At 50.8% G+C, this 15,038-nt stretch overlaps 1 protein-coding gene across 2 annotated transcripts in view; it reads left to right on the top strand.

The window, feature by feature from the left end:
• LOC119436573 (nuclear hormone receptor FTZ-F1) overlaps positions 1 to 15,038 on the top strand; it is a 271,887-nt gene that overhangs the window by 206,357 nt on the left and 50,492 nt on the right. For both annotated transcript variants that reach the window (XM_049658741.1, XM_037703454.2), the window contains 2 exons: positions 2,918 to 3,489; positions 6,341 to 6,616. In XM_049658741.1, coding sequence (XP_049514698.1) covers positions 2,918 to 3,489; positions 6,341 to 6,616 — 848 coding nt within the window. The remainder of the gene's footprint in view (positions 1 to 2,917; positions 3,490 to 6,340; positions 6,617 to 15,038) is intronic.

Raw genomic sequence — 15,038 nt, 5'->3', positions numbered from 1 at the left:
GTACTTTGGCTTTATTTTAAAAAAGAATGTTTTTGGAACACGCAAGGTATTGAACTAATTTTCTAAACGCTATACGAATAATGGCTCATGCGCATCATTCTGTCCCTCTTCTACTGCGTAGGATAACAAAATCGCTTTGTGTAAATTAGCGCATTATCTTTTTTTTTTATCCTAGATTCTCGTAGGACGCGAGAAAAAAATTGCCGTTCATTTGGTTAGGTCGAGGGGGGGGGGGGGGGGGGTGTTAGGCATGCGTCATACACTGGGTATATTCATGTCACGACGGGCATCTTTTGCGTGCCGATCAATTTCCCCAAAGCATGTGCAGCAAGCGTGTGTGTACGCGTGCCCTGCAACTTAGGCGCATTTACGTAAAATAACTTTCGATCTCTGTTGTATGATTTCTTTAAGGGCGGTGACTCCACTGTTCGGCGAAATGGTACTGAGAGCAGTGTTCATCATTATTGAACTGAACTGTAAATGAAGGCACTAGGTTGTAAGCTCAAGACACGTCGCTTTTTGGGAATGGGGACGTTTGGACAAAAGGCACTAGCCATCGCGCTTATGTAATTTTCAATATAATGACACCACACACAGTGTGTAGGCTGCTCATTCACTGACGTTGCCGCTGACAAGTGTTCCAAGGTTATTATTAATCGAAGCTGCAGTCCGGCTGCACACACAAAGACGCACAAAGTGTTGCGTCTTGGTATTGTCAAGAAAATGATTTTTTTTATTAGTGTTAGAACTTCGTGAAGACGAATTCGTGATACGTAAAATGGGGCTGTCGCCAACTTTTTTTACATGAAGAAACCTAGATCCGTCGCCGTAGTCCGAAAACGATGCAGACAGGCGATGTTTTGGTATTCTGCATGCCAAGCGTATGCGTGTGACTAAAACAAAGCACTTATAACGAAGTGACCTATATAACGAATGCTCCCCTATGTGAGCGACGTTATCTGTCGCTGGCTGCAGTGCACGAACTTGGCTGCTATGTTGAGGCTTGCGCAGTGGTTGTCAGAGAGGGGAGGGGGGCGGCCAAGCGCGCGGCGGAAGGAAACGGAGAGAGTGCGGGGGGCAAGCGCACTGTGCACGAACGCTGCGGAATGTGGCAGCCCTTCTCTCCGCGCCGCTCACGCGGTGGTGTCAATTTGGCGCCGCGCCGAATTAGATGCGACGGCGGCGGTGGCGCATGCACCGAGCAACGACGGCGGGTCGCGTGGTTCGTAGCGGCCGTTGCCGCCACCACAATCGTCTTTGACGACGCGCCTGCTGGCTGTTGTGCGGCACCAACTGCAAGGTTTGCGTACGGGGAGGCCACGCGCCGCTTTATTTGTCCGTTGTTACTTCATGAGGCGGTGATCAAAAAACAGTCCCGATCTGCGCGTTAGTCTCTTTCGCGAAAAGAAAATAAAAGGCAAGAAAGACACAGTTGGCCTCGCTTTCCATTCGAGAGGAAATTTCCTCTCTCCCCGACTCCCCCCTTTTAAAGGAAGCTTTGCCTCGTAGCGCGTAGATTTTTCTTGTGAGAAACCAGCGTTTGGGCGCTCCTTCATGCAACAGCCGGCTGCGGCGCTTGTCGGCGTTGGCAGTTGCTTTTTCTCTGTGTCCGCTTTAGTTTCTATCTCTTTTAGACCTTTCTTTCGCATTTTCGTTTTGTTTCTTGAATCGGGTGATCGGGTGCTCCATACTTACCGCCACAAATTTTAAAGCATTATTGCGTAACGAATTTTCATTCCATATACGATGCAAAGTTCCAAACGCTTTTTTTTTCTACCATTGCACCGAACACCCGATTCATCAGAGGCTATCCGAGGTGCTGCTTTACTGTTTTCTTTTTTTTATATATATATATGGTAGGCTGACACATTCACATCTAGTGAAATTATTCATCTTCTCGGGACAGGTAGGTTTTAATACACTGCCAGGACTGCTGGAGGAGCGTATCCTGAATGAATTGGGCGACATGTGCACCCGAATAGCATATTGGTAGTGGATTTATCAAAAGCTTTGAAGCATATTGGCACAATAGTTCGAAGTAAGTTCCCCAACGATGGGATGTTGAAGTTCGATGTTGCTCCAGAGCTCGTGATACTACGCCTGGCGCTCCGAAACTCCGATGAGCGCTATACTCCGACTGCTCTTGCTTGGGAGCCACAATACGTGGCAGAGCCGGTCACGCGTTTTTTAAAACTCTGACAAAAGGTGTACCTAGTCTATATTCAAGAGCTCGTTTAAGCAACACGACCAGCTTAGTTGGGTACGTGACATCGCATATCTTAGCGCATCGGGGTAATGTATGTGACAGCGTTTACATGTGGCGTCCGACACAAGTCGATACCTGTTTGGCGGTGGCTTGCATTCTTTTGATGAGTGGAGGGCCGCAGCCGCCTCACTTTTCTTCTCTCCCTCCACCAGTGCGATATGCCGGCGTTTACATGCACCGCGTGTGAGAATTTACGCCTTCTTTAACTGCCCTCTCCTATCGTAGTAATGCGATTCGCCTTCTTAGTGCATTACCGTCGTTTACACGGATTCGATGCGCTAGAAATGCAATGCGATGCGCCATTTATTGCGTTCACGTAAACACCGCTAATGTCTCGGACGGCGTACGCGTGCACTGTTGCCAGCGCTGTCTCCGTTGTTTAAATGATCAGCGTCGTCGGCTGCTCTAGCCAACTCATCCCTCGCCCTCCCTACATGACCCTCTATAAGCAAAAAAAAAAAAAAAAAAATGTCATCAGCACGCGTAACTATAGAAACGCGTGCACTCGTGAAAGCCACCATAGAGGGGAGGGTCCCGCTTCTTCTTGAAAAAGGGTTGTTTGTCATTTTGTACCTTCCTTGCCGAGTGCTTCCTCTTGCCGTTAGACATCAAGGAACTAACGTTGTGCTTTTTCTTCTTCTCTCTGCGCAGCGGTGCGAGCCGACCGCATGAGGGGCGGCCGCAACAAGTTCGGCCCCATGTACAAGCGCGACCGGGCCCGCAAGCTGCAGATGCTACGCCAGAAGCAGCTCGCCATGTCGCAGTGCAGCTCTGCCGGTGGTTCGGAGGCATCGGGTGCCGGTGGACCGCTGACCGTCGGCTCGGCCGCGGGAGTCCACTACGCGCTGCCCCCGTCGGCGTCCGTCTCTTCCCCGGGCCTCTACTCCCCGGAGCCCGGTGGGCCCATCAAGCAGGAGATTCAGATTCCCCAGCTGAGCTCTTCGACGAGCTCGCCCGACTCTTCGCCCTCGCCACTTGCGGGACTCGTGGGTCAGCCTATGGCGCTGGTGCCACAGCAGCACCCTACGCAACAACAACAGCAGCAGCAACAACAGCAGCACCAAGGGCAGCAGCAGCAGCAGCAGCAGCAACAGCAAGGTCCTCCGCCCGGGGGCCCGCCGTCGGCAGCCCAGCAGGGCCACTACGCCACGGCGCCCACCGCTGCCCAGCCGGACAAGACGGCCCCGCCACAGGCGCCGCCCACGCCCGCCTGGCTGACGCAGGTGCGCTCTTCGCGTCTCCTGGCTGCAGGCTCGATTTGAGGGCCCTGCCATCCTCGGGACGCGGACGATAATAGCCACAAATGCGCCAGGATGTTTTCGGAGGGCAGGTCGCCTTCCTCGGGTGTCCGATAAAGGCGCTTCCGTGCACCACAAATCAAAGAGAGATATGTCTGGTTCTGCCGAATACACAGAGACAAATCCGTTTTAGTGTGCTTTATTTCCGCTTATTGCCACCGTCATAGTGCCCCGCCAAAATCGGTGGGCTAGTTGCCAGTTTTTGGGGTGAAATTGGAAAAAAAAATCTTGTCAGGCGATCTCTGGGGGCGACCAGGAGCACACTCTCTGCAGCTTTGCCAATGCAGTGCCTGTCCGCAGGACACGATTGGGCTGCGTCTGACCGCGGCATTTGGCTATAACAACTAGCCTTTCAGTGCTCCTGCTCGTCTGCGCTGGAAATCGGCCATTAAGCCGTTGGCTATTCACGCATTTGGAAGATAGCTTTAAGCTCCGGGACAACATGTTGCGGCGTGCCAGGCTGGAGCAATGTTACCTCGCGTGTACCACGCATCAGAGCAGGGTGAATGCTTCTAAGGAAGATATGTAAAGGCAAATTAGAGATACATTAGCAGAAGCATGCGTGCGCTGTACATAGACTTACACCCGAAGCAGTATTTTATTTTTGCGGTTTCGCACAAACGTGTTTTGCTCACTGAACGATTGCACAGTGTACCCTTACCGTTACTAAGGGTAAGGGTCCACCTGCTGGCGACATAAGAATCTGGAGCGTTTTCGAACACCATTACGCACCGTCTTACCGGAACAAGATATCATTCTTGAGAGGGGAAAACAAATATATATAACCATCGCCCTTGTAACCCTCTGCCGCAATTCTCCCTAAACGAACAATAATAGATGTATTTTTCTGCCTCAAATTACACACACACGCACACACACACACACACACACACACACACACACACACACACACACACACACACACACACACACACACACACACACACACACACACACACACACACACACACACACACATGCATGTTGAAGCCCCGATGCGATACATAACTTCATGTTATTCACGCCACAGGACCGTGTCAGTAATAGGGCGAGTGATTACCTTCATTACATGCAATCATGTCACTGTGGCCTCAGTTTGACAGTGTAACAGAGCGCTATTTTGTACGTAACGCCAAATAGTAGTGAATTTCGATACATCGCGTGAGTGAAACGTACTGATTGAGGTCTTTTTATCGCTTACTTTTTCCTGCTTATTTGCCTGATTTTGGGCAGTGTGGGAACGAACAAACAAACAAACAAAAATATTGTGAGGCACAAATGATTTCCATTCGTGCCACGTAATACATAGCCCTGCGTTTTCTTGCTTTTACACAGTGGTTACATTACTTTAATCGAGATTAACTTTGGGCTCACGTAGATGAGCTGCAATGTACTTCACTGCAATTCAGTACTCATTATGTTGAGGAAGTGTGTCAGTATTTCGCCTAAAGAAGAGGGACGAAAGGCAAGGGACATTAACCGGTTGAAAGCTTCTTTCTGCTTTGCCAAGCTGCGCGTGGCTGGGTGAAAATCGCGCTGCGGTGCCAAACTGTGCAGAGCCTTGGCACAAAACTGTCTGAAGGAGAATTACCCATTTATTTACTTCCCTTTTCTTTATTTCTTTCTTTTTGTGCAACGGCCCAAATACGAAAAAAGAAAAGAAGCGCCGTGGTTACAGGTCCACTCGATTCGCCTGCACATTCCTGAATTAGTTCACGAGGTGCTGCGCTTCGCTATTCGTTTCACCAAGTTCATCATGGCGGCATCTGCATGTCGCCATTTGTTTCACTCGGTGCAGGCTTTTTTGCATGGCGAATCTCGCAGCATTCACTGCAGTCGTCAGATATGTAGTGCAGCGTTCGTGCAGAAGGTGCCGCACCTGTTCCGCACGAGCAAAAACGGGCACTCAACTGGGGGGAACAAGTTCGTGAAGTGCTGGGCTAATCGAATGGACCTTACGTGTCGCCCTTGCGAATGCCCAGCGAAGGGGCACTCGTTCTTTAACGAAGCAGTGAGGCTGTTTTAAGCAAGACACGGCATACCATATAGTTTCGTACAATGGCGCTAGGTCAGCCAGCATGGGAATTATGGGGTGTACGTGGATTTGTCTAAACTTCTTCCTTCTGGCTTCAAACACGGCTTCGTGACTTTGTAAACTCGTCATTTTCAACGAAATACTGCGTCATATGTAATTAAATAAACATTATTATAATCGTCCGACGGCAGCATTCGAACGCAGGACCTCAAGCAGAGAATCCCGATATTGAAACCATTACGCCACGGACGCACGCATCGACAAGCGACGTAAAGCGCCCTTACGAATTTATCGCGGGCAAAGCAGTGCCTTCCTTGAGACGCTTGGCGCGTTTCGATTTGGCCAACCTCGACAATCCGAACCGTTGCAATGAGTAGCGATTGTGCGTGTTCGCAGAGTCTTCTGCACATGAAGGGAGATGAAGCGTAATAAGCGAAGCCGCAAGAACGTCTGAATCCACAAGCACGAAGATCGGACAAATCCGTGTACTCCCCATCATTCCCGTGGTGGCTGATAAGGCCTCTAGGTAAGACAAGTTAGTGGCTGAACGATGACAGCGCCGGAATTCCCTCTAGCCATTGTTGTAGGAAACTCCGTGCTGTATATGCGCGCGCGCATGCGTCCCAAAAGCGCGCCGTGTGCTCGAGGCCAAACCGATAGCAGTGGTCGGCGAGTGCGCGCGTGTAAAGCTTTGCAAGCGTGAGCATGACAGCGCATTGGTGCCGTGTGGGGGGATTGCAGGGCCCGTCCTCTCCGCCGAAGCCCTTCCCAGCGGCGTACGAGCAGGGCCCTCTGGTCGTCCCCGACGACGCCAAGGTGCCGGCGCTGGTCCGCGAGTTCCAGAAGAACATGCTGGACGACAAGGAGTGGCAGACGCAGCTCTTTGGACTGCTCCAGAACCAGACGTACAACCAGTGCGAAGTTGACCTCTTCGAACTCATGTGCAAGGTCATCGACCAGTCCCTTTTCGCCCAGGTCGACTGGGCGCGCAGCACCATCTTCTTCAAGGACCTCCGGGTGAGTACTGTCTCACCTCTGTATAGTTCCGCAGCTCTCGCCCGAGCATTCGTGTTGTCCTGTGCTGGTATCGCGTGGTCGTCAGCGTATGCGGTAACTGTGAAAACGAGCCGCCCCTGTCGGCCCCGTGGTCTTCGTTTCGTCTACGCTGAGGTAAAAGCGCAACAGGTGGTACCGTGGACAAGAGGTTGAGCAGACGAGAGTTATGTCGTGAAAGACCTGCAGTACCCTAACCTGAGTTCGTCCAGGTCAACTCTGGACAATTACGCCCTTATTAAACCACGTGACCAGCTGCACGCTGAATTGTTTGCCAATGAGTAGGTCGGTTGTCAGTATACCAGATAAACCATTGCGCCTAATTCATCTTCCCAGTTTAGTTTGACGCCTTGAAGTGTCCCGTGCGCTTTCCTATTAACTATTCCTATGCCTATTAGGTGAATTAAGTGCCAAAGATGCCCGTGTACTGTGCATTGGGAGCACGTTAAAGAACCCCAGATGGTCAGAATGAATTCGGAGTCCCCCACTACGACGTGCCTCGTGGTCATATTGTGGTTTTGGCACGTGAAACCCTAGAATATAATTGTTCTTTTTCTTTTTCTTTTTTTTTTGTTAATTCGTCTCGTGCAGCAATATTGTGTGCAGACCTCCGATATGTTATAGCTTGCGGTAGTATCGCACAATTTCTAACGGTCTCTGAATGTTTGCTACAGGACGCAAGTCAAACATGGCAAATGACATCTGGGGGCGCGATTTCGCGTATAGTCCTTGCCCTTGGTATTTGTCCGTGGTCTTTACCATTGGCGTACGTTACCACTTTCTAGCTTCTGGAATTCGGGGCGGGTGTTTTACGATGAATGCGTGTTCGAAACACGACGAGCATCTGGCCAGCTATCGTGCTGTGGCGTTGATTCGGTGACAGCTATCCGACAACTTCTTGCAAGAGGGAGCTGGCCGCTCTTGCCGCGAGTTTCGGTATTGTCATTGTAATTGAAATTCCTCGTCCGCCGCGCTGACAATACGCCGCCGTCGGGACGAGTGCCGGTTCCGCCTGGCTGCGCACGCCAAACGGGCGACACGTACGCCGACCGGCTTCGCGATGAACGGCTGGAAGTGAAATAAATTCCCACTTTTGTTTTCCTCGCGCGAGAGAGGGAGAAGAGAGGGGTGATGTTGTTTTTTCAGATTATTTTGTTATCTGCTTTTATTCTCGTAGGCAAGAGAGTGGAGACAGTGCGAGGGCGCAGCACGGGAGTGATTCGTCCTAGCGTTTTGCGGGACACCAATGCTCGAAGACTCGGTATATATCTGAGAGAGGAGAGTGGTGTAGCCGCCTGGGAAACTTACCACGGGAGGTCATTGTTTATTCACGGCCCCTTCCCACGGACTTTCGTGTTCGGTGCCTTCTATCACGAATGCCGGTTTGCTACGTAATTCTTTCTTCTTCTTCTGCTTCTTCTTCTTCTTCTTCTTTTTTTTTAACCTCGGCCTCCTTTCCTTGTGATTTCCTGCGGCGTTGCATCGCTGATGTCACCTGGCGTTTCCTGCTTCGCGTGGCTTCGTGCCTAAGGTGGTCTCTCGGCTCTCGCTGCTGTTCTCCTACGTGGAGGTCTTCCCGGCACGTCCTTCGTTATTTGAAAATACTGTCCTGCTTCGTCCTATAGACGACAGTTCTTACGAGGTTAAACTTTGCCCGCCTATAAGAGGGACTTGTCGCATTTACTTTTGTCTACTCTACGGTTCAATTACGCTTTTGGATTGCGCGAATTTCGGATGATACGACATAGCTGCGGTGGCGTCATACGGTCCGTATCAGTTGTATTTGTGTCCATACATTTCTGGCAACCCCTTGCCTTCCCGTTTCTACCCGAGTGTGACAGTGAGGCGCACGTTGACTTCAGCCGTAGCAGAGCGAGTGTGTACAGAGCCAGTGCGACTTATATGCTGGATAATGTCGTTACTTAATGTGCGAAAAAAAAATTCACGTTATCGTACTTGCACTTCATAATCGCGCTGTTTCGTCGCCGCTTCTCGCGTAGTGCGGGGCTATTCCCGGTAATATTGCGGTGTCTCGAGCAGCGTGGATTGCGCGCGCTGCTCCGTCGAAGCATTCGCTGTAACGGCTCTTGACCGCGTGTTTATCGGCTGGCCCGCATCCGACTATCCTGGCGAATAGAGAGAAGGATGAGAGAGACTGGCATCTGCCCGCGCGCACACACACCAGTGCGCATGCCGCTTTGGGGCTGCGTCGCCGTGCGGGTGCTCGTGCGCGCGCGTGTGTCTGTGCGTGTGTGTGTGTGTGTGAATACCGGCGAAGCCTGGCGAGTGGCGTGTTATTTTTTTGGCGTTCCAAGGTCGTCCGAACGGGTTTTCCGCCGGCGCTCGTGTTCTCCCTCGCCCACCTTCTCTGATGCCGCCATGTTCCGGTGCTCGCAGTCGGCGGCGCAACTCGCTCTCTAGCTGCTCTGTGACCGTTCCTTCGTTCTCCCTCCGCCCCGCTTTCCCCTCATTTTTGCGCCGGCTTTTTCGAAGGGAGCGGATCCGAAGGATGGCGAACCCTTAGGGCCCATGAATTATGGGTGCTGTCGCCTCCTCCTTGGTCCCTTTCTTCGTGGCTAAGATTTTTGTCTTTCCTTTTTTTAATGAGGCGCGCGCGCGCGCGCGCTTCTCCGTTCAGTGAGTGGCTGTTGCTTCGGCTGCGGCTCTTTCTCGTGCGACCAGCATGGATTACACTCGCGCACCTCTTTCCAACGCGTCACTGCCCTACCTTCTCTACGTGTCTGGTCCCTTAGGGATTCAACGCTATTGGAAACAGGCTAATCATCGGTTGACGCGATGCGCGTGCCGCGACATTTCGTGTTGTTTAACGTTCTGGAAGTCTTGTTTTGGATCATAGCAGCAGCCAGCACATAAGACGAGTGAAGATCGACCCACGGGCAGAGCGGCTCGTCGTCTTGTTGTGTTTTGGGCCATTTTCTTTCGGGGTGCGACAGCTGCAGCGGCCAAACGCATTCGGCTTCTTTGTCGCGTCACGTTGCGTACACAGTTGAAACCTAAGTGCGATCAGAAATCATTTTCCGCGTTTCAGCTGAACAAAAGTTTAATTTTCGCTGTCTCTCTTTCAAAGTAGCGCAGTGTGCTTGCGATGTCGTCCAGGGACTTGCGAAGGCAAAACCGACGCTTTCGTAACTTTTGTGCCCCTGCGGTATAGAAAATCTTTCATAACCATGGTTTATGAAATCGGCACCACCTCCGCTTCGAGAAATTCGCGGCACGGTAGCGTTTTCGGAGTCGCGTCGGGTAAAGGGAGCGGTTGTGTTTCGTTAGTGTATTGCTCTGCCGCTTTGCGAACGACGGTGCGCTACATTATCAGTGCGTACCATGGGGATCCGCGTTGGTGGAACACCATCGTAGCTGCCATGCCGCGGGCGTGCTACGACAGCGAAGACGAAACCCTTTAGTGAGGTGGAATGAATTTGTCATCGGAAAGGCAGTGAGGTCGGCCTGTGCTGCTCAGCTCGAGGGAAGGAGCATAAGGGGCGAAAAATAATGATTGAGGACGTTTTATCGCAACGTGTCCTATCGCACGAAAAAAGTTTCACCTATACCAAAATGATATATATAGTTTTTATTAGAATGCGAGCTTACATGTTAATTGTGGTAAAAAAAAAGGGGGGGGGGGTAGAAATGCAAAGGACGGATTGTTGTCGAAGTTCTAAGTTGTTTACTAGAAAAAAAATGCAATTTTCAATTAAATGTCTGAAGAATTAGCGAATTTAGATTTTGCGCACCCAAAGTTTGTGGACGCAAGCCGCCGGGTCTACAAAACAATGCCCAAAAAGGTACACAAAAGAACGCAAGCAGGGCGTGGCGCTTTGGGTGCGCGAAAGTCCCCTATAGGGCACCCGGAGCCGTTTCACTGCGCAGTCTAAAAAATCGGTGCTAATACGAAGGTTATTGCAGAAAAAAAAAATACTTTCGTAAAGCAAAGCCGGCATTTCGCAGAATGTACCTTTCGCATTCATGTTACGGACAGTTCCTTTGAAACTAGGATTAACGTTCGACTTATAAAAATAAGTAACGGGGAGAACTGGAGGAATTGCACCCTTCTATGGGGCGTTTCAGGTGACTGAAAATCCCGTACGCAGAAGCATATCATTATGGTACCTGCACTGTGGCGTATATTAGGAGGCGCCTAATGAAGAAACGCGCTTTACTGTGAATGGGCGATACAGAACTCTTTCTGCGGGCGACGCACATTCTTGGGCGCTTAAATTGTCTTTAGCGCACCACGCTGCGTGCCACAGTGTGTGCGCTCAGCAACCTTTGCATTTTTTGCTTACCTGTACGCGAAAGGAAAATGCGCCTTAGCGTTGACGATTAGCCGTTGCCCGCGGCGTTCTTCGTGGCTAAAGTGCTCAGAAAGCTGGGACTGCGTCATCCCGGATCGCTAGCCTCGGACAATAGCTTCTTGAACACTCACCGCCACGCAATTCGCACCACGTAGCCTGCCCATTGTCTACAAAACTTATTCATTTCGAGAATGTATCACAAGGAAACCGCATACATCGACCAGTACGTGACAAAACGCACGCGCGAGTGAGAGAGAGGAGAGAGTGAGTTCATAGAAAGCTTGGCAGGTTTAGCCTAAGGACACGCTTGACAGGCTATTCCACGTGTAATAGATGAGGGGGTATGAAAGCGAGAGAAAACACTCGCGAAACGCACTACCAAATAAACTCGAGAAGGTAGGCAACTGTGAACTCCCTAAAATTACCAAAGCGAAACATGGAGCTCTAAATGAATGAATCCTTATTTCAAACAAGTGCTCGCTTGTGGCTTAAGAGGGTAGTGGTGGTGCTGTATAAGCGAGGGTGGGGAAGGGTGGAAGTGCCCCCTAGCGGTAAGGAAGGTAGTGCACTTCCTTGGGAGGGCGGGCACTCTTTCTCAGCTAAAATAGTAGGATATTTGCTGCGCACTGGAGTAAGGTATGGATGAGCCGATTCAGCGGCTTTACGCTAATTATATATCGACAGGCAGCGAAATCTCGCGCGAGAAAAAGACGACGGCTGTGTAGTAAAATAGTATCTATTATTATTATTATTATTATTATTATTATTATTATTATTATTATTATTATTATTATTATTATTATTATTATTTTAAAAAGCTCCTTAGCAATGCAGTAACACAGTTAGCGTTGTTGGCCTGACATGTTTGTAGCCATTGTTGAAGTGGTTTTACAAAAACATGCCAACAGGTGGGAAGCGTAGCCGCACTTTTGCATGGCATCAGCGATAGCGGACCAAAGCTGATATCGGTTCAGTTAAACGCAACCCTCCGTTTCAACAGCGACTGTTATACAGAACAATTACCGTCACTTTCGATTTTGAAACTACAAAAAGCCTGGCGTCATTCGTGGCTCCGGTATTGAATTTCGCTGCTGTTGCAGCCCGATTTCCGTTGGACTATATACACACTGTCGCGTGAATCGGTCACCGCGTCGAACACTTGCGAGTCGATGTTGATCGACGCTCCCTATCGCTTGCGTGAATGCTTGTATGATTTTGCCCCAAATATATGTCAACACGGCTTAGCGGCAGCAGCCAACGGCACTCGGCTTAATTTAATGGGTCCGTTTAGGGAGCGTTAGCACGCGCAATCGCGTTCCCGAGTCCAACAGGACATTTGCGCAATATCTCGTCGCCCCCTCACCCGGGCGTGTCAGCGCGCGCCGAATGTTGCCTCGCCGCCGCCGATGGCTTGGCGGCGCTCTCCGCCGTCGTTGTGTTATCTGTCTTGGAAACGGTCTCTCGAGGTTGTCCCCGCGTCGGGCGGCGCGCAAATAACGCCCACGTTCTCAGCACGTGCTGGAAATGGGCGAAAGGAAGTCGGTGAGGACCGCTCGCCCGGCCCATGCGCCCGAGACGTTCGCTTCGCCGTGGCAGTTATGCATTGAGCTCTGCGACAGCCTCGAACATTGGGAAACTTATTCGGTAGTCACTGAAGAAATCGGTCTGAAAATTGTCGCTTAGCAATGTTTCGCAACTAGGCAGACGTGTGCAGTTTTGACGAAGGGCAGCGCTCTTAACATTCCCGTGAGATGGAGAAATGGTAGGCCATCGTTTTCGAAAATCATTATAGACGGGAAAGAAAGACGGGAGACTTTCGTTCTTTCTTCCTCGTTTGCAGACTGTGCATGTTTTATAATTATTCATAATGACTTTGCGTTTCTCTTTTCGAATCCTCCTTTAATATTACTATAAAATTCTGCTTATTGTTAAGCAGTTTTTCCTGCATAGAAGTTTTCCTTGCTTTATTACGAAACTGCGTTCACGTTGGAACAGCGGTTCTGACTTCCCCAGTCCCTTCGTGATAGCGCCCTCATTTCCCTGATTCTTTTTTTTTCCCGCCACTAGGGACCAAGAGTCAGCGTATTAACCTGCCTGTCCTACAGTTTTGAAATGTTTCCGCATCACCATCGCACACGCTGTGCCGATATCGAGGTCACATCGCCTCTTCGCATGTCGAGGCACCTGTTTGACATAGATATGACAATATTCACAGGCACCGAATTGTACACGTCTTGCGTGATGAAGCATGCGGCGAGTAGAAAAAATGTGGTTGATCCCTCTTATATAGGAATCGGTATAGAACACGAAAGGGAAACGTGTCTTCACAGAAGTAGTGTAATGTTTATTGCACATTGATATATAATGTCTATTGGTGTTTTGTGGCTAAAGTGCCCTTAGGCGTTGATGCACCCACGCTGACGCCTGGTGGCACGTCTCCTCCATCACGACTACCAACGTCGATGACCATGAGCAACCGTCGTGCATATGGAAGCTGCACTACGCTGCACACGCTAGCACAACGCGAAAGACGAAGCACGTAACTGACACATTAATACAACGCGCAAGACAAAGCACGTAACTGAATCGTCACCGAGTCAAATCAGCGCGTACAGCGCGTCGTAATTGCAGCCTCCGCGATCAACTTCAGAAACATTTTCAGAGCTAATTGCGGAGGCCACGCTCCGCTGTGCTGAGTACGGTGAACGCCACCTAAGTGGCGTTGGTAGTGCTTCTTGATGCCAGCGTCCCTTCGAATGCTGGCATCGAGGCGTCGTAGTGCTGAGACCACCGAAGCGTTCACTGTCGGTGCGCGTTAGTGTCATAATGCAGTACTTTTCTTTTCTGCTCGTAGGCGGCGGCACCGCCCCGAGCAAGAGCGCGGGTACACGGAGGAGTGTTAGATATATAAGGCGCGTCTGCGTAGCTCTCTGCAAATGCGTTTGTGGCGCAATGGGTTAAACGCTCGGCGATCTATCGTCGCGGACCGAGAGGTCGTGGGTTCGATTTCCAAATTTTGCATGTTTGTGGAACTTTTTCTTCTGGTTTCTTTCTTTGTATTATGTTCTATGACGTATTTCCGTGACGGAAATACGTCAGTGAAGTCTTGGTGGACCCCGGCATAAAACACTTTCGTGTTAATAAGTGCCTCCTCCTCTGTAGTATCAGCTGTTGCCCAATCTGTGTTCGGAGCTCTGTCAGCTATATATGTACAGCTGGTACAGTGCACGGAGTCGGCACGCATGTCCATTCCGCAAGCAAAGTCCGGCTCGGTCCGTGAGCGACGATGCTGCCATTCCGACGCGGTGGCGCGAGCGTCTTTTTTCGTGACTGCCGTCGTGTGACGTAACGGCTCGCGGGTGCGCCCCATTGGCCGGCGGCGTCAGTGATGCAAGAGGCGCGGCGTGAGATCGGCAAGCTGGGCCGGGAAGTCGGCCGCCGCGCATGCAGTGCCTGTGCGCGCGAAAGCCTTGACCCAATTCAGCGACCTGCGCCGCCTGTCTTTGCGGCCGCATCGTCGTCGCCGCCGCCGGCGCGCGCTGCCTGTGGCTACGCGCGCGTGTTTGCGTATGCGCGAGAAAGCCGCCGTTCCGTTTCCAGGTTTCCGTTTCCCACCACCCCCCATGGCCGATCCGTGTACACAACGCTAGTTATTAGCTCCTTCTCGTTGGGCGCGCGTTTAGTTGCGCTTTTTTGCCGGTGTTGAGAGACCGATGGTAGCGCGACCTGGTGGAAGCCGATTCAGGCTCGTGTTAGCCCGGAGGTCTTTAGTGGTGCCCTCTCGTGTGTGACGTCACGGAGGGGGACTCCGCGAGCGATGAGATTTTGTGCCATCCCGTAACAAAAGCAGGTGACAACCTTTGCTTAGACCACCGTTTTCGATATATTTTCTTGTGTAAGCGCGTCGTACGTATTCAAAACTAAAACAAGAAAATTGACGAATTTAGGTTTGCCGGTACTTGACCGAATAAGCAGCTGGAGTGCCAAACACAAAGAAAAGGGGGTGGAGAAGTACAAAGGTGAAATAAAATGTTCACAGGCTTTCCTGCGTTTTCTATTTTTATGACATTTTT

The sequence above is a fragment of the Dermacentor silvarum genome, chromosome 1 (assembly GCF_013339745.2).
Source record: "Dermacentor silvarum isolate Dsil-2018 chromosome 1, BIME_Dsil_1.4, whole genome shotgun sequence".
Classification (NCBI taxonomy): domain Eukaryota; kingdom Metazoa; phylum Arthropoda; class Arachnida; order Ixodida; family Ixodidae; genus Dermacentor; species Dermacentor silvarum.
This window is presented reverse-complemented; position numbering and strand designations above follow the sequence as displayed.